Source organism: Moesziomyces antarcticus, assembly GCF_000747765.1.
Source record: "Moesziomyces antarcticus DNA, scaffold: scaffold_v10004, strain JCM 10317, whole genome shotgun sequence".
Lineage (NCBI taxonomy): Eukaryota > Fungi > Basidiomycota > Ustilaginomycetes > Ustilaginales > Ustilaginaceae > Moesziomyces > Moesziomyces antarcticus.
The window spans coordinates 619,857-638,433 of record NW_014639006.1 but is presented as its reverse complement, the minus strand read 5'-3'; the positions used below and the strand labels follow the sequence as shown (position 1 = coordinate 638,433).

Here is an 18,577-nt window from a genome sequence, read left to right as displayed (position 1 = left end):
TCTCAATCGTGTCAGAGCGGCTCAGAGTACATTTTGCCATTTTTCGACGCGCCTTTCTTTGGCTGGCTGGCTGGCTGGCTGGCTGGCTGGCTGGCTGGCGGCGGGTGTGGGGGAAAAAAAAGGCAAGCGACGAGGCGGAGAGCTAAATATTCGAGCCTCGACTCCGAGGCCGATCCGTCCTTGAGCGGGGCTCGGATGTGACGCCTGGAAGACAGACGAGCAGCAGCTGGCTGTCGAGCCCGAGATGATTGTGCATTCAGCCTTCAAACTCGAGTGATCATCCCGCGAAAGATGGTCCTGTCTGGGCGACCTACGGATGTGAGCCGTCGGGGTGGCTTGGCTCGATGGCGGTGCGTCGGCTGGCGTTGAAAAACACGAAGCCGATCCGGACTGCAGTGGCGTCGCGGGATAAGCAAAAGAGTGACGATGGAAGCGAGGGAAGGTACCGACGATCTCTACCGCTCGTGGAATCGAGCACATGACAGGCTTGGCAGACAACACCTGCATGTCGGCAGCAGTGGAGAGGGGCAGGCTCGGCCAAGGCTTCCTTTCTGGGACCTCCCTCTGCTGGCTTTTCGGTCGGCGGCATAGAGCCAGGCAAAACTGTGCGCCACCGACGTGCCTTTGCTTGGCTGGATGGAAGACGAGGGCGAATTCCGAGCTGCGGGCTGCATGCCCGAAGCTGTCCAATTCAAGCAGCAGCAAGCAAGTCGGTCGACACCAACAGCCAGAGTGGCAGAGTCATGCATGCACGCTCGTGCGTGTTCCCGAACGTCGCTTCTAGCAAAAAAAAGCGAGCTGTTCTTGGCACCGACGCGCGTCGTGTTGATCCTTCCCGCACCGGTACAGCGAGCCAAGACGGCCTATAGAACACTTGATACCGGCGTGGCTTGCAGAGATCGTGCAGCGATGATCTCTGTATGCTATAGTCACAGCCACAGCCACAAGAGCACTGCAAACAGCATCCGCGTAGACTGCATTCAGGTGACCCGAAACATGAGACCGACGGTGGGCTGGCAAAGATAGCGACTGCCAACCGAATTTGCGGTTCTGCTGGCACGCGAGACTCGCTGGTTTCTCCGCGAATGATTGGAGCGCGCTAGAGTCTCCGGAGATGCGATGGTGGGCTCGGCGCTGAGAAGCAGATCAGCTGCCAGAGAGCGTCAAACAAAGGGCGGGCGATGCGCTGCAGGCTGCATACTCGGGCCAGAGCCAAAACGCTCTCTTGTTTTGGCGAGACCGGGAGAGAAGCAAAGCAAATCAAATGCATGCCGGCCGGGCCCAACAGCGGGAAAAAGAAGCAATTTTCGAAAAATTGCCACGTTTCGCAGGCCGAGAGTGCTTCCAGGGTCTCGCACCTTTGGGCCCAGCTCGGAGCGACTGCAGCGCTGTGGTCGCGCGTCACGGCAGTGTGGCCGCAGGGCGGGCCAGGGCAGGGCGAGGGCCAGGGCCAGGGCTAAGGGTCCGCAAAGCTGCACGACTGCAGCCGAGGCATCAAGCAGCGGCAGCAGCAGCAGCGTTAGCGCAGATCCCGCCGGTCATCCCTCCTTTGCCTCGTTTTTTCACTCGTCACCGCTGTCGTCGGGTCTCCCGAGCGCGGTGTAGCCAGCGGAGCTTAGTGGCGGCGGCTGCTGCTGCTGCAGCTGCGGCTTCGGAGGCAGGCCGATCGATTCCCCTTCTCGGACCAGAGCCTAGGCTGGAGATATGCACTCCCCAAACCGCCGTTTCATCTCCGCAACCGCTGCTTTCATCCCACCATTCAGAGACGAGACGAGACGCGACAGCAACAGCTAACCTACTGAACAGCAGACGCGCTCAAAGCCCACCGCACCACCTCCTCGCCCCACCGCCGAGTCGCGACAGCTGCAGCTCGCCTTAGCTCGACTCTGGTCTCCTTACCCGGGTGATGCTGCGATCCATAGCCTAGCCGCTCCCCCATCAACCTCCGAGCTCGTGACTGCGTCTCGCGACCTCCCAACAACCGCCAGCCATACATCATTTCTCCTCCTCTTCTCTCTCTTTCCTTCATCTCCACCATATACGCCCCGCCTACCCTAGATCCCTCCTCCCACCCCCTACTCAACAACTTCATCTAGCGTCGGTGCCACCAACACCATGCGCATTGCCAACTCGATTGCGTGGGCGGCGCTCGGCGCCCTCGCCGTAATCGTTGCCGAATCTTCTTTCGCTGCAGCGGCATTGATCAACGTGCCGGCGCTGTACTCGTGCGAGCCGGCCGACATCCGCGTGCTTGCCAAGGGCAACTACACCATCGAAGGCCGCGACTCGGACTCCCACAAGCTCGTCTTCCGTGCGCGCGTCGACAAGGGCGTCAACCTCGTCACCTGGGACTCGGTCGACCTCGTCGCCAATGCCACCGCCATCATCACCGTGACGGATCAAACGAGCCCCAAGCAGACCGCCCTGGTCACGGCGTCGGCCATCGTTCAGGCCAACCCCATGGGCAACACCACCTGTCTTCGTCAAGAAGAAAATTCCCGCGCGACCGCCAAGCAGAAGAACATGGTGGCCACCATCATCGGCATTGTGCTGGCGGCGTTTGTCGCGCTCGTCCTGCTGCTGGTGGGAGGCATGATGTACAGGCGGAAGAAGGAGAAGGCGCAAAAGTTTGAAAACGAGAGTCTGGATCTCAACCACGGCATGCCACATGCAGGTGTGCCCGCAGGAGGCAGCTACATGGCAAGACTCGTGCCCGGCTTGAAGCTGCAGGAGGCAAGACCGCTACCCAGAGACCCCGTGCTCGAGTCGGAACAGGCCAACTATGCCTCGACGCGCAGAGGTACCCAGTACTACAAGCACACGCCCGACCTGGGCGGCGCCAATGCCAATCCCAATGCCATGCACGCCACCACCGGATACTACAGAGAGGGATCACCAGCGCCACAGTACCCACAGTACGGCCATCCAAATCCATTTGCATCGCAGCAGGATCTCCACTATCCGACGAGCCCGCAACATCAGCAACATCACCTCATGTACCAGAATAAAGACTACGACCAGTCCCAGACCTCGTTCCTCTCCAAGAAGAGCTCCAAGTAGAGCCCTGCCTCGATATCATTTCACGGACTACCTTTGTCTCCCCTGCTTCTACAAGTGGCCACTGCCTTCTTCGGCCCGCGCCACGCTATATATCTAGCCTTTATGCTTTCTGCCTCGTCGCTTCGGCTTCTCTCATCTCTGTTTTGTAGCTGCCCCCCTTCTGCCGTCGGCCCGTCTTAATCCGCATGCTTTCGCGCACCAGACGCCTTGGTCAGACTGTGGCATGCACGTGTGAAAGGGAAAGATGATTGCATACAAAGCATGAAAGTGTGTGCGTACGAACGAGAAGAAAACAAGAAACGTGAGATGCAGCATGCAAAAGCGTTTGGTATCATTCCACGGCACAAGCAAACGATGCGAATGCTTGTGCAGCGGGGGTGCGTAGTTCAGCCACCGTGCGTCGTGACGGTGCGCAAAGACGCAACAACGCCTTCGTCTTCTGCGCCAGGCTCGAGTGCGTGTATTAAGCCCCGAGCCCAGCACGGCGTCGTGTCGGAATCGTGATGATCCAAGATCGTGAGAGAGCGTAACAGAGAGGGCTGGAGTATTCACATGATGATGCAGTCCGTCTTGGACGACACTCGTCGTGATTTTTTGCGCTCGACTGCAGCCTGGGGCGTCGGCGTCGCCTGGCCCGTCGCCACACCTGGCTTGGTCGCCTTGCGCGCAGCGGGCGTCGCCTCGGAAGCACCATAGACACCAGAGCTCAGTCGACGACGGAAGCGGTCCGGCGACGCACGCGGCATCTGCTCGAGCGGCAGCGCCGGCGACGACGTTCCCACAAGCACGTGTTGCTGGTGCTGTTGCGCCGACGAACCTCGCGAGCTCGAGTTGCCCGGCATCACGCCGCCGGCGCTCGAGATGCTGCTGGCACCGCTGATGCTGCCGTAGCTCATCGAGCTGTGGCGTCGCACGCCGTGGAGCGCGCCGCTGCCGTACGGGCTCTGCAGCGACTCGGCACTATCGGGCGGAGGCGACGGAGATCGCTGGCGACCTGGAATGAGCGAGATGCGGCGCCTGCGTACCTTTTCGTCCTTGCTGGGCTTGCCAATCGGCGCAACCGTGCTGCTCGGCGGCGAGGGCGGCAGGATGCCGTCGGTCTCCGCACCACCGATCGCGCCAAAGCCAAGCTGCGGCTGCGACTCAATCGTCGGCGACTTGGACTGCCTCTTCATGCCAAAGGGGAAGCGGAAGTTGATCGGCGCCGACCCAGCAGGTGCAAAGCCGCCAAGCACGGGAGACACCGGCGCCAAGTGGGCTGCTGACGACATTGGACTCGTCTGGTCCAACGAGGCCCGTTGCTGGAAGAGAAGCAGCTGCGCCCGCAGATTGCACGGCGAAGGCGCATTGCCAGCACACCGGGCGTGGCACACGAGGCCACACTCTTCGCACAGCACGGCGTGCTTCTTGACCGGCTCTCGGCAGATCTTGCAGACGACCGCCTTGCTGAAGGTGCTCTTGACAAACGCATGCGGCTTAGCCTCCTCGTCGCCGACCAGGCTGAGATCGAGCATGGAAGCGTCGCCGCCGGGCGACAGCATCGCAGCAGATGCAGGCGACGGGCTCATCGCCTTGGCCGGCTGACGCGCAGAGGTCGTATCGATGGGGGGGAGGGACGCCACATTCGCAGGCGGCGAAGTGGTGGGCGAGACGCCTGTCGCTTTGTCCGTGATCGTTCCAGCAGAGGACTCGGCGGGAGACGTGTTGGCACGAAGCGCTTCCAACCCGGGCCGCTGCAAGGTCTTGTCCGGAGACGAGCTGGACCTCTCCATGGGCGGCTGGACGGGACTCGTCTCTTCCTTCTCAAAGATGCGAGGATCCAGCCGACGAATGTCGGCACTGATGCGTCTCAGGAAGGGGACGCTGTCCTGCGGCCGCAGCTCCTTGTGACCGGACCACACCTGGCGGATCCACTCGTGCTCGAAGAGCGTCTCAGCGCTAGGACGTCTGGTGGGATCCTTGTTGAAGCACTGGAGCAGCAGGTCGCGCAGGGCATCCGAGCACTTGTCGGGGATGGGAGGGCAGTCGTCCTCGACGATGCGGAACATGGCCGACATGGCTAGCATGTCGTAGTACGGAGGCTTGCCGGTGAGCAATTCGATGATGGTGCATCCGAGCGACCAGATGTCGGCGGCGGTGGTGACGCCTTTGAGCTCGATGACCTCGGGGGCCATCCAGTTGGGCGTGCCGATCGCGTCGTTCTTGTTGCCCATCTTCTTGACCGCCTTGAGATTGAGCGAGACACCAAAGTCGGACAGCTTGACGTTGCCGTTCTTGGTGGTCAAGATGTTGGCCGCCTTGAGATCGCAATGCACCACATTCTGCTCGTGGAGGTAGTTGAGCCCCTCGAGGATCTTGACCACGTAGCTTGCGACGAGCTTCTCCGGAAAGTTGCCGAATGCTTTGAGCGTGTGAAGGAGCGAGCCGTTCTCGACATACTCGAGGATGATGGAGACGACGTCGGGACCACGCACGAGGCCTTCGTACTTGACTACGCTCGGATGGCTGAGGCTCTTGAGCAGGTCGACTTCGCCCATGAGCTCGGTGACCTCGTCGTCGCTGCGGCCGTCGAGCTTGATGCGCTTGACGGCGACCATCTGGCCCGAGTTGAGGTTGAGTGCACGATACACGGATCCGAACTGACCACGGCCGATGCAGTTGCCGAGCTGATAGGTGACATTCGCCTTGCCCGCCTCTGTGACGACGAGCTTGTGCTTGGGGCCCGTTGCATCGCGACTGGCCTTGGTCACAGCCGAGGCGCTGTCATCCGCGGTGAAGCTGCCGAGGGTGTTGGTGTAGATCGAGCCGATCTCGGAGTCGAAGCGGCTGCGAGAGGTCGAGATGAACGAGCGTTCGTCGCTGGAAGGATCGGGCGAGCGCGGGCCATTGGACATCGGTCGGCCGAAAAGAGGCAGATGCAGGTCGGAGGAGTATCGCATGTGACGGAACTGAGGTCGCGTGGTGATCTTGGGCGAGCTGCTGCCGGTGGTGGCGGTGGAGGTGCTGGATGTGAGCGAGAAAGAGTCGACGCTGCCGGCGTTCATCGAGAGGTGACGGGCCATCCGACGTGCGCCAGGCGAGTCGTTGGCACCACGCGGGAAGGGCACGCGGGCCGAGGGCGGAGTGTCGGCTTCTCCGTTGGACTGGGCGCCAAGGTTGAGCAGAGACTCGCGCGAGGGATTCAGCAGCGACGGCCCAGGATAGAGACGCGCGCTGTGACGTCGGGTAGGAGCATGACGAGACGGACTTCCGCCCGATGCAGAGATGTAGTCGTCGAGGTTTTCGGTCGATCCGATCACGGCCCTCGGAAGCTGCCCGAGCGCCAGTTCTTGGCTGATGCGCTTCTGAGAGGTGCTGCGAGCCAAAGGCGCGGCTCTCACAGGGAAGCCCTTGCTGGACTTGTCAGACTCGCTGCTGCCTCGTCGGCATTGAACGCGCTCAAGAGGGTTGGACTGGGAGCTGGAAAAGCTGTCGAGCGTCGGCAGAGCCTCGGCATTGCCCGCAGCGCCGTCTTCGGGCTCCTCGGCCACGCCCGTGAGGCTGATGGCCGATTCGCTGAGCTTGCGGTCGCGGTAGGGCATGCGACCCTCCTCGTCTCCGGTGTAGCTAACCTGCTTGACCGAGTCTGCAAACGTGATGGATGCGCCCTTCTGTTTGCTGCGGCTGAGTTCGAGCGAGCGTCGGTTGCTGTCGGCAGACGAGCCCTGCGATCGCGAGAGCTCGGTCGCGCCCATGAGGATGCGCTCCGCCTCGCGCCGATTCTGCTGGATGGTGAGCATCGTCCGTTTGGGCGTATCGTCGTTGAGTGACAACTCCGAGCTGCTGGCAAGACGTTCCAGATCGCCGGTGCCCATGGAGAGTGGCTTGCGGTCGTGTGCGCGTGGCGTCGAGGGTGGCGTCATGGATGTGGTGCGCGGCTCGATCTTGACAGCTGCCGCTCGTGCGGCGACCCTGGAATTGCGCTTCATCACCTTTTCGGTGGCCTGCAGCGTGTGCACGACGCGTAGAAGACCCTCTACAGTGCCATCGGTGAGATCAAATGTCTGGAAGAGGTCCTTGGATCGAAGGCCCAGGTGGTCGCGCGCTGCCCTCAGAAACCTCGAGATGTTGTCCGCCTTGACCCACTCGAGGTCTCTGCGGTCGATTCGATCCACGCTAGCCGGTCGCAGCCGGTTGGCAAGGAGACAGAGCAGCACTCCATCTGCGATGCTGTGCCAGAAACGCGAAGCCTCGACACCGGCGTCGGGGGATTCGGCGTTCATCTGCGAGTCAAGTTGGGAGATCCTCTCGCGGTCCAGGCCTCGATCCACGTCGGAGAGGCGGCTGAGTTCTCGGATCATGAACGATCGCGATTTGCGAATGCTGTCGAGCGCGGCTTGAGGCGAGGCGAGGTCGGCCATGCCGAAAGACACATCGGTGGTGGCCGAGAGCGAGGTAACATTGCTCTCGGTGAGCAAGGTGGTGCCCGAGCCTGCGGTCGCCGCACTCGTCTCGCTAGGCTGCTGCGACACTTGGCTGGCAGAGTCGGCCGTCCATGCATCGGCGACGCCTTGGTTCGCTGAGCTCGCCGCCGCTCGGAACGATTCGCCCTTGCCCTCTTTCCGGCTGCGTCGGAACCACGTCCCGCCCAGAGCCTTGGTTTTGCCGGCTGAAGCTTTGGTTGAGGAGGAAGAGGAGATAGAGCGAGCGTCGTGGTTCGCAGGCGGGCTAAGCGTGTCAGTACTGACGTTGTCGCGTGTCCAAGCCGAGGCGGTGGCGGACGAATCTGCGCTGCGGATGGTGGCATTGCTCTGCTTGCGCGAGCGCAGCATTCCGGGCACGGCGAGGTTGGGTGAGCCCTCGGTGTGCGATTCCACGGCGCTCATGGCGGCACCAAAGCTGGCGTATGCGAGGCCGGGCTTGACGGCGTTGTAGCTGTTGGTGCGGCCGTGGCTGTGGCTGGACGGAACCCCTTCGCTGCCGGTGTTGGACATGGCGTCATTGGATTGGGTGCGCGAGTTGCGACCGAGCCTGCGCAAGAAGGATGGCTCCTGGGTGTCGAGCATAGGGTCCGAAGCGAGATGGAGCTCCGGGGTGGAAAGGGATGCTGCCTCTAGGTTGGTGAGGTGCTGGTTCCGCGTCGCTTTGCTCCTGCGCTCGGAAGACTTTTTGTGAGCCAAGGGGCGCGTGGGCGAGCCCGAGTGCGCGTGCGGCAAGGGCACGGCGAGATGAGCCGGCGACCTCGGTGGCGAAGTGGTGGAAAGTGGGGGAGAGTGTGGAAGCGAAGCGGCGACGGATCGGTCGTCCGAGATGCTGGAGCCGGCTTCGATGGCCGAGTGATCGCTGTCGATGTTGTAGACGCGACGATGTGGGATCGAGGGCGATTGCTGAGCGGAGCGAGGACGGAACTGCTTTGCGGGGGATGATGACGGCGAAGGCACCGACTTTTGCGAGCGCAACGGCTTGGTCTTGGTGACGCTGGCGTCTGCGAAGCCCTTTGGCGGGATTCGGTGCATGTCTGTGGAGCGAAGGTCCATGTTGACCAGGTCCGCGGCGGATGGCATGATTGTGGCTGTTGCCGCAGCCATAGTAGAAAGAGCACGACGGTGGCAAGTGGGAAAGGAAGGGGGGATGTGGGGCTTGCGGACGGAGGATCCAAAAGGAGTCTCAAATGGCCATCATCCCTGCCCTCTAAGGGTCTGTTGACGAGCTGGAAGAGCGCGGCCAGTTGTTGAGCTGGCTAGGCCAAAGTATGGTAGGGAGAAAAGGACGCCTACGATTAGGGTTTGGCCTGCGAATGGAAGGGAGGCGAGGCAGCGGTGTCAGGGATTGGAAGGGATGGCACTTACCAAGCCGTGAGTGTCGATGCCAAATAAGCTCAAGCTTGACGATGGCGGGTGAAAGTGTCGATCGTGCCGATTGTGAGCGCGCGCAAGTGTGACGATGCCAAAGACGAGCGGCTAGAACGGGATGAAAGGCCGGTCTGCGCGGGCTTGGAGCATGGACGTGCGGCCTTCGGTAATGGCAGATGAGGCGCGAGCGAGGCTGGATGGGATGCAAATGAGATATGCAGGGACGGCTGAATCGGCGAGGGGTGATGAGAGAGGGCGCTGTTGGGCAATCTAGCTCGAGGTTGACGGGTGCAAAGTGGCTGTTTTTGGACGCCAGTGCATGCGGCAGAGCTTGGCGCAAGTTACGACCGGACGCGTCCGACGAGCCAAACGTCACGTTCAAACCTTGCCTGCAGCAGCACTCAACCACAAGGTTGCAAAATCGGCAGAAGGCGAAGAAACTGTATGTAATGAGATGCTGGTCGACAGGCAGGCCAACTGTGTATGCAGGTGCAGCAAGACGAAGCCGAAGTGTGCTGGCCGCGAACGTGTTGACGGCGCTTGCGAAGGATGTGGAGGGCGATGCGAGCCGGCTCTACGACGACAGAGATGGTGGCGGCGATGAAGGAGATGGTGGAGACGGTGACGACGACAAAGATGCTAGATGCACGTCGAGAGGCCCGTGGTGGAGGCGGGAGAGCGGGCGAGCGGAGAGGTGTGGTGAGGCGAGGCGAGAGGGCGAGCGTGTGTAGAAGCTGCCGACCGCGTTGGTGGATGCAAGCGTCCCGGAACGAGGAGAGTGAGGTGGTAGAGGGAGGAAGAGGGGGAGGAGGTGGCGATGCGATGCGATGTGATGCGGGGGCGAGAGGGGCCGGTGGTGTCGGGGAGAGGGCCAAGGCAGACAAGCGAGGCGGAGGCGGACTGGCGTGCCGAGGTGGACGACGACGACGAGGCGCACCGAGGCTGCGTTTGGCGGAAAATGCTTCGGGATCAGCAGCATGGCTGTAGCAGCAGGCGGACAGACGGGATGGCTTCTCGACTTGGCAGGTGGAGCAACACTGCCAACGCACGCAGTCGAGCCACAACACCACCTCAAAAAAAGTGGGCTCGGAGCAGAGCACCGATGCTGCGCTCGATCCGGGGGGGCGGGGGGGGGGGAGGGGGGAGGGGCCAAGGCAGACAAGCGAGGCGGAGGCGGACTGGCGTGCCGAGGTGGACGACGACGACGAGGCGCACCGAGGCTGCGTTTGGCGGAAAATGCTTCGGGATCAGCAGCATGGCTGTAGCAGCAGGCGGACAGACGGGATGGCTTCTCGACTTGGCAGGTGGAGCAACACTGCCAACGCACGCAGTCGAGCCACAACACCACCTCAAAAAAAGTGGGCTCGGAGCAGAGCACCGATGCTGCGCTCGATCCGAACTGCAGCCTCCAAGCACCAGCAGCAGCAGCAGCAGCACCTGCTCTCTCGCTTGCTTGCGCCTGCTGCACCCTGGACTCTTTTGTTCGCTGAAACACGCACTTCCACCCAAAGCAAAAGCGCGCGCGCGCACCTCCTCTCTCTGCACCCACCCACCCACAAAATCACATGAAAATAAATATTTGAAAAAGAAAGAAAAAGAAAAAAAAGGTCCGCAGAAGAGCCGGTATCAGGGGTCAAGGCAGTTGGATGCGCCGTCTTCTTTGTCCGCTGCAGCCGGAATCCGTCGAGGGATCGGTTGCCTCGCTTGGCCATCCGCCTCCGCCCCGCGCGCGCGCGGGTCCAGAAAAGTCGGTCGGGGACGGGAAAAAAAACAGCAGCCGTGAACACAATAGGCTGAACCCCCTGGCCATGCAGTATCATCACATGCAGCCGACCAAAATTCATGCCACAAGGGCTCTCACCATCCCTGCCAGGCACTGCAACCTCGACAAACCTCCAACAAGGCACAAAAAGATGACAGGATAACGTCGTGAGCATGCTCGCAAAGGTGATGGTGGATCGAGATTGGAACGCGGGAGAGAGCGGCCATGGGACGCGGGGACGATGGATCGGTCCGTGTTGGCATGCGCACTCAGCACGATACTCGAGCCATACCGTGCACCCATTTTGCGGAAGTGGTTTTTCGGATTCCGTTGCGACGACCCATGTCGCTGGTCGAGGCTGCCCTCCTTTGGATGCGTTCGAGTCGTTCGAATCGTTCGATGCCAAGAGTGCCACGCCCAGCCGCAGACGGCTTCATATGCTGGCGCTTGGTGGCATTCATGTTTCGCGCCGCCCACCTGTCTTGCCGATCGTCGGCCGGTCTTGCACTCTTGCATCGCGCTCGGCTTGGCCATCGTCGGGCGAGGCCGGCTGTCTGCCTGCCTGGCCGTGCGTGCGTGCGTGCGTGCGTGCGTGCGGGTGAGGCCTAGCTGAGCTGCACGATCAAGGTTTAGAGTCTCGTTTTTCGAGTCACTGGCAGGCGCCTGGTCAAGCGAAGCGGTTGGGCGTTTCGGCAGAAGATGCAGCATGCACAGACCGTGCCTTCATGATCACGACCGGTCGATCCGACCGAGGCCCCCGCGCGACGCCGCCAAAAATTTCCGCGAGCCAAGCGGGCAGAGGGGCGTGACGGCAAAAAGGGTCCCGTTGGGTGGTGACTTTTTGACAGGCGCGTCAAGCGAGATCTGTCTCTGGTCGCTCTCGCCGCTTCCACCGAGACACGCTCAGGGCGCGTGCACCACAAACTTATTCGCAACAAACTTGGCCGCGAGGCAAGCAAGCGAAGACCCCTGAGCGAGCGCACTTGCAAACGTCCGTCGGGCCCTGCCGATACGGCCTCGCCCCGACCAGCACGAGCTCGGCTAGGCGTTGGTCTTGCCCTGCCCTGCCCTGCCCTGCCCTGCCCTGCCTCCGACGGCAGCAGCAGCAGGAGAAGCGCGTCTGCAGCCTCGACCATTCTTTCGAAGCACCCTCGCCATTCGGACGCCTGCCGACCAATTTCAAACGCGTTGACCAAAGGGCGGCGGCGCTTCCCGAAGCCTTTTGGTCGGCGATTGTCATGGGTCGAGGCGCCAAGCTACCTGCATTGAGGCACTGCATGCTTACGATCGGTCCTGGCCCGCCCTCCATGCTAGTCTAATCGGCTCCTCTTGACATCTCCCACCAAATCCAGCCATAAGTTGGCTGCAATCAAGGTGGGCTTGCGCTAGCATATTGTCCGCTTCGTCAAAGCAGCTCATTTGGATGGCCACTCTACTACGCCCTGCGATCGTGGCGAAGGACGTCGCTATCGAAAGCTTGGATCGGAACGACAGAAGCCCACCCCAGCTTCTCCATTCGCCGGCCTAGCTCACGATCGCCTCTCATTAGCAAATTCGATATTCGGTGCAGCCACTTTTCTGCCGCACGGCCGCTGCAGACACCGTCTGCACAAACATGCACGTCGTCGGAGCCATGCTGGCTAAACTTCCCTTGTCACCGTGCATCTCATGCAATCGCGCCTTCCTTTGCGAAATCAGGTGCAAGGCAAAGCGGGCTAAGTTGCTAGATGGACTGCTGCCGGCTGCGTATTGCACACCCAGTATTTGATCCGCTTCCGCCGTCCGCGAGGTCGAGTCTGCGAATTGGCCGATTGGCGGCGCGCGAGATCATGCAGATGCGCATCGCGATCCCTACACCCCGTCGCGTCTCGTTCCACAGAAACATCCTCACGGCAACGCCTACTCACACAGCCGCTCAACCGCTCGCCCTCCTTCTGCCGGCCCGATGGATGCCGAGCCGCACACCCACCTCTCGAAATAGCATCCCTCCGTGCGATGCCGCCCGACGCTTTCGAGGCGGATCTCGGCATGCCGGTGACAACCACCTTGTCAGCGCCGATACCAAGTCACGGTATTCTCGATCTCGCTCCAGCAGCGACGAGGTGGGTTGACGGCGCTCGATCCGCATCGCTTGATATTGACGAGCTCGACCTAAGTGGCACGCAACCGAGATCGAGCGCCTGCAGCTCGCACCGCCTTGGCACTTGCCGGCGCCAAATGATAAGGCATGGAGCGTCGCCACCATCCATGCACGTGCTCGTCGGCTCGGTAGGACGGTCTACTGTAGTCTGGTCGGCGCGCGTTGGTACCATGCGCAGTCACGTCACTGCATGAAATTGGCAGCACGCTTCGCTTCCAACTCATCGGTAGGGGTCTCTGTCAGGGTCCAAAACACGGCTTCTCTATTGTGAGCGGCCCCAGAAGCAACGAGGCGAGAGGAAAGGCACCAACGGGTGGTACACAAAAGCTTGCGTCTAGGCGCTTTTGCAGGTTCAGCTTGGCACGACTCAACGACGGCGGATATCATCTTGAAGCGCGCCAAGGGTCGGGCGCCCCCCCCCCCCTGTGGCTCAAAGAGCGGAGCTCCGTCGCGCCAAGCGGCGACGAAAGAAAAAAATCCAGGTCTTACTTCGTGCCACACATCTCAAGCGAGGCCCAAATACACAAGCTACCCACCATCCGAGCGGCGAGAGCCAAAAGTACGGGGAAGCTTCGCTTGGCGTGCGGAGCAGGGTTAAGATTGTGGCCCGCAATGCACACCCACACGGGTGGGGTTGTCGGCGCCCCGGCCTCGTCTCGCATGATTCCGCTCTGCCTGTTGCGATCGTTGCAACCCCTCGCCTCGTTTCAAACACAGAGCGGTACAGCCAGGGTCCCCGCGCGTTCTCATCCCCGACACGGATGTGAGATGCGTGCAAGGATGCACCGCCACCAGCCCACCGCCGAAATCGCATAGTGGTGCTCAACATTTGCAGGTGTGGCTGGATGCAGAGCGCTGACGTTGACCCGCAGCACGTTTGGCTGCGGGATCTATTGGATACGTCTCGGACCCTTGTCTCACCCCCGCCGCCGCTGGACCCTGGACGGTCGAGGCGAGACACCTTGATTAGTTCGCAACAGCTGGTCGCGGCCTTGCCGGGCATCTGCATTGACGCCATCAGACCAGCAGGACAGTGTGCATTCGGTCCTTTTCGGTCACATGAATGTCACATCCGTACCGACGCTCCTGGCCCGGCATTCCGCGTTGGACAGATTGACGTACCTCCCGATCGCCAAGGATCGGAAGTCCAGACGGCAGAACGCCGCTCCGGCAGCGCTTCATTCTCGGGTTGGGATTCCGCGATTCTTGCCATTGCCCCCCACACACTCGCAAGATTCTGCTACCCATCCTCCAACGCCCACACTCGATGCTTGCGTGACATCCAGGCTTGGATTCCCGTTCGATTGGTAGTGCAGCGTCCTCGGCCCCGATCATGCAGCGGACTCTCCCACCTTCGGCTCGACATTGTGTCCAGTGGCAATGTGGGTCCATTCGCGGAAGCCCTCACCTGCGTATTCAAAGCCCGACTGAACCCCCACCCAAGGGCCGAGCCTGCAATATAGTTGAGACGTGGAATGCCACTGGCGCAAGCCACACACGCTCTTCCCGATCTGACTTGCTTCCGAAGCCTGGACTGCTCCCGATGGACACGCTGCCGAACTGCGTTGAGGCGCGATCCCGGGAATGGTGGCTTGCACCTTCGCCTATGCTGGCCAACATCCCGTGCTTGCCGCTACTGCTCCCGTATGCAATGCTCCCGCGAAATCTCGACAGGGCTTTTCGACGACGTCAGCTGTTTTCGACTTCCCCCCGCACTCTGCATTCAAAGGCTCGTACTCCGGGATTAGAGTTGCGACGCTGTGAGCTTATGTGCACCCGGGTATGCACCTAGATGTTGGCAACTCACCCGCAAGGCCGTCCCGGGGCGAGTTGGAGCCCCGCCCGTGTGCGTTGCGCTGCATGGCAGCCTGGATAAACTCGGAGGCGTGCCAGATCCGCTCAATCGCGAGGCCGCGTATCGGGTCGGAACCCCGGACATTCACTCATCAACACCACTGCGCTGAATGGACATAGGCAGCACGAACACCAACGCAACACTGCATGCTCGCGCCCTCATGATGCTGCCGAACGGCTGCAGCGTGGTTGAATGCGCCACAAGCCGTCGTTCGAGTCTGAACACGGCTTCACGAAGTTCAAAAGATGCGATGACATTGCTCTTGACTTGGCGATCTAGAAAAGCGCGGACGAGATGGTACATTCCCTTACGAGTCCATCTCGCTGACGCACTCCCAAGCGCCCTTCAGGTTCTCCTTCCAGAGCGTGATCTTGCCGTCGCCACAGCTGACGGCGAGCACGTTGCCGCTGACGCTCCAGCTCACGCGCCATACGGTATCCGGGAACTTTCCGGCGCCCTGTGCTGCGGTGGGGTTGAGTGCCGTCTTTGTCCACGCGGCGTCGGGTGCGTCCTGCGTCCAGATGAGCACCGTGCGGTCCTGCGATGCGGTGGCGAGGTAGCTGCGCGGCAGACCGACATTGGGTGCAAACGCCACATCGCGCACCCAGTCCGTATGGCCCTGCAGCGCATCCGCCTCGACGAAGCGGTTGGCCTCGTCGCTAAACTGCCAGATCTTGACCACATTGTCGCAACCAGCAGATGCAAAGCGCTTCACCAGCTTGGCGTCGCCCGACTGCGCAGAGATCAACGAGCCAGGCACCACGGCTGGCGCCCACGAGACCGCGTTGCATCCAACAGGGTGTGCCGACACCAGATCCACGGCCCACGTGCCGTCGTCTGTACAGAGTGAGTGTCGAAGAGCGTCAGTCTGCTGGCTCTGCTGTCATGATGCGTACGATGAGAGGAGGAGGACTTACTGTTGAAGGTGAGCACCGAGACGTTGCCGTCCGAAGATGCGCATGCAAGGATGGAGCCGAGCTCATGCGGCGCCCACGAAATCGAGTTGACTGTAAGGCAGAGAAAGAGTATGGTCCAAGATCAGTACGAGAAGATGGCACCAAGTGCAGTCCAACAGCTGCTACGCACCCGAGGCAGTGTGGAGGGTGTGTTCCTTGATCTTTGCCCATCCGCCAGCTGTGGAAGCGGGTGCGCCGTATGCGGACTGTGCGCCGTAAGGACCCGACTGAGCCGGAGCTGCCGCTGCGCCGTTGTCCTTCCAGATGATCACTTTTCCGTCGTAGGAGCAGCTTGCGAGGATGTCGCCAAAGGTGGGGTGAGCCCAGGCGACCTGCCATACGGGGCCCTGGTGGCCGTGGAGCGTCTCTGCATTGGTGGAGGGCGAGCCGTTGACAATGTCGAACACCTTGACGGTGCGGTCGGAGGAGCAGGTTGCGAGGCGCTTGCCGTAGAAGTCGAGCTGTGCGTCGTGCACCATGTCTTCGTGCTGCGTCTCGACGTTCTTGGGTCGCTCCGCCGAGAGCGCAAGCGCGGCGGAAGACGAGGTGAGCGTTGCCATATTGTTTCGCGTGGCGATCTGCAGTCGAGGGGCAGAAGAGGCAGAGTCGGATGTAGGATGGGTGGATGAGGTGGCAAGGGTGGAGAAGCGATGTATCAGATCGCGAAGACGCACGAACGGCTTCCAGCACATCGCCCTCGCAACGCTGCACAGACGTCCGAGCGCGTGCCATTCACGCTCGCACTCTCTCGGCCGCAAAGCTCGATGAATTTCGAGGCCAGAAGCTAGTTTCGGCGATCTTACATTTGTGATTTTTTTTGCCCGGCGAAAAACGCGGGGATCGCTCCTCCTCCAGCATGGTCACCAAATTTGGCAATGCTCGACAACCTTTCACCTTCACAGCTGGACAAGCACCAGCAGCTGCGACCGCTACTCCAGTCGTGTGACTACTTCTGGGCATGAGCATATTGAAGATGGTATCATAAAGCCCGTCGACTGCGACTCTGGCGGGACTGGCGGACGAGGCCGGTCTTTGGGCCGCTTTCCGAAGGAAGAGGTGACGCGCGGTCAAGAAAAGAAAAAGTCGCTTGGGATCGAAGCTGCCGCTGCGATTCTGCGGAGTCACCGGCTGTACATCGCAGTGACTCCGGCTATGAGCTTTTTGTCCGTCCCCCCCACTTTGAGAGCACAGTTGGACATTGAGCCCAAGCATTTGCCGAAACCAATGAACCCTGACCAGCCCCCGCCCACGCCGCACCTCTTTGGGGAGCCCTTCTTTCGTTCTGTTCCCTCTTCTCGCACCGCTTCCTTTTGACAAGGTGGATTCATTGCATCAACCATGGGCAGACCGTCCATCTCGTCGCAACGCAGCAATGAGAGGAGCCCGCTCCTTACCGCACAGCCGTCATCGTCGGGCTTGGTGTCGGAAGATGCGATCCCGTCGCGCTCTTTAACGCCGACCTACACGGCGGCGGCATCAACGCCTCGATCTCGCAAGCTCTCGACCACCAACAGGAATTCCTTGGACCACGACTCTGTTCCAGAGACGGCGCGACTGCTGGACCAGTCTCTCGAAAGCCCCTCTCGGCATCATGACATCGCAGACATCGAGCAGCGCGCTTCTGAGGACGGTGAACAAATCCCTTTCCCCTCCCAAACGGATCCGGCCAAGCCTCTTCGTCCCAACAACTATCGCAGAGAGAAGAACGTCTCCAAGCTCAGAGGTTTCGTCGCGCGCAACGAAGGCATCCTCCTCCTCGCACTCGCGCAGCTCTTTTTCTCCACAATGAACTTCTTCTTCAAGCTCATCAACCTGCTTCCGCCAGAGGAAAGCCCGCCCGTCACGGCGCTCGAGATCATCTTCATCCGCATGTCCATCACCTGGGTCGGTTGCGTCGCCTTCATGCTTGCCAGCGGCGTAGAGAACCCGTTCCTCGGTCCCAAAGAAGTGCGCAAACTTCTGGCGCTCCGAGGATTCGTCGGCTTTTTCGGTCTTTGTAAGCCTCTTCCCCTTTCGTCTTTCAGATCGTATTTCGTACTGATGCTGCTGCTTTGTGTCGGATAGTTGGATTGTACTACTCGTTGCAGTACTTGTCACTCGCCGATGCTACCGTGATCACCTTTCTCGGGCCTCTCGCAACGGGACTGCTTGGCTTCCTCGTTCTCGGCGAGCCCTTCACCGTGCGCGAGACGCTGGGAGGTGTCATCAGTCTCTCGGGCGTTGTGCTCATCGCTCGTCCGGCCTTCATCTTTGGCCGAAAGACGGCGGATTCCGACCTCGATAATCCCTTGGTCAACTTGGCGAATACCACCCTGGCCGAAAACAACTCGACACTCAAGGTCGGTGAGGCTATCGCCAAGCTTGTCAACGTGACATCAGTCGATCTCGTCCGCCGTAGCAACAGCACACTTCTGCAAGGCGATTTGTCGGTCGAAGGGGTCACCGAGAAGCAACGCTTGTTTGCAGTAGGTCTCGCACTGCTTGGGGTATGTGGTGGCGCAGGAGCGTACATTACCATCCGTGCCATCGGTCGACGTGCATCTGCGACACACTCGGTAGCCTACTTTTCACTCTACTCGACCATCGTCAGTGCCGCACTCATGTGGTTCACCGACACCAAATTCGTGCTGCCCACACAACCAAAGTGGATCGCACTACTCGTGTGCGTAGGCATCTTCGGTCTAGCTGCCCAAGTAAGTCATCTTCCCACCGCTCCCCGTGGCCGTATCCTTGCTGACTTGGTTTTGCGCTTTACAGATTTTGTTGGCGATGGGATTGCAGCGCGAGAAAGCAGGAAGAGCAGTGTCAGTGACGTACCTCCAAATCGTGTATGCGTCGCTGTACCAGCTTGTCTTCCTGCATGTGCCGATTCAGCCACTCAGCGCGATCGGTATGGCCGTCATCCTCGTCTCAGCAGGTTGGGTAGCTGCGGCAAAGGCTTGAGATCCATTCAGGCTGCTCGCTCATTCCGCC

The 18,577-nt window shown here is 60.8% G+C and overlaps 4 protein-coding genes across 4 annotated transcripts; 2 read left to right on the top strand and 2 right to left on the bottom strand.

Moving 5' to 3' along the window:
- Positions 1–2,115: 2,115 nt before the first annotated feature.
- Positions 2,116–3,060, top strand: PAN0_004d2349 (uncharacterized protein; the record flags this gene model as incomplete). Its single annotated transcript, XM_014802294.1, has 1 exon — positions 2,116–3,060. The coding sequence occupies one exon, from the start codon at positions 2,116–2,118 to the stop codon at positions 3,058–3,060; it is 945 nt and encodes a 314-aa protein (XP_014657780.1).
- A 548-nt stretch (positions 3,061–3,608) lies between these two features.
- PAN0_004c2348 (protein kinase) lies at positions 3,609–11,114 on the bottom strand (the record flags this gene model as incomplete). The annotated part of the gene is made up of 5 exons (XM_014802293.1): positions 3,609–8,611; positions 8,889–9,280; positions 9,393–10,111; positions 10,219–10,367; positions 10,946–11,114. 5 exons carry the CDS (start codon positions 11,112–11,114, stop codon positions 3,609–3,611), a joined length of 6,432 nt encoding a protein of 2,143 aa, XP_014657779.1.
- A 3,841-nt stretch (positions 11,115–14,955) lies between these two features.
- Positions 14,956–16,164, bottom strand: PAN0_004c2347 (vesicle budding-like protein; the record flags this gene model as incomplete). The annotated part of the gene is made up of 3 exons (XM_014802292.1): positions 14,956–15,485; positions 15,566–15,655; positions 15,735–16,164. 3 exons carry the CDS (start codon positions 16,162–16,164, stop codon positions 14,956–14,958), a joined length of 1,050 nt encoding a protein of 349 aa, XP_014657778.1.
- A 778-nt stretch (positions 16,165–16,942) lies between these two features.
- PAN0_004d2346 (drug/metabolite transporter superfamily) lies at positions 16,943–18,547 on the top strand (the record flags this gene model as incomplete). The annotated part of the gene is made up of 3 exons (XM_014802291.1): positions 16,943–17,600; positions 17,669–18,297; positions 18,362–18,547. 3 exons carry the CDS (start codon positions 16,943–16,945, stop codon positions 18,545–18,547), a joined length of 1,473 nt encoding a protein of 490 aa, XP_014657777.1.
- Between the last annotated feature and the right edge of the window lie 30 nt (positions 18,548–18,577).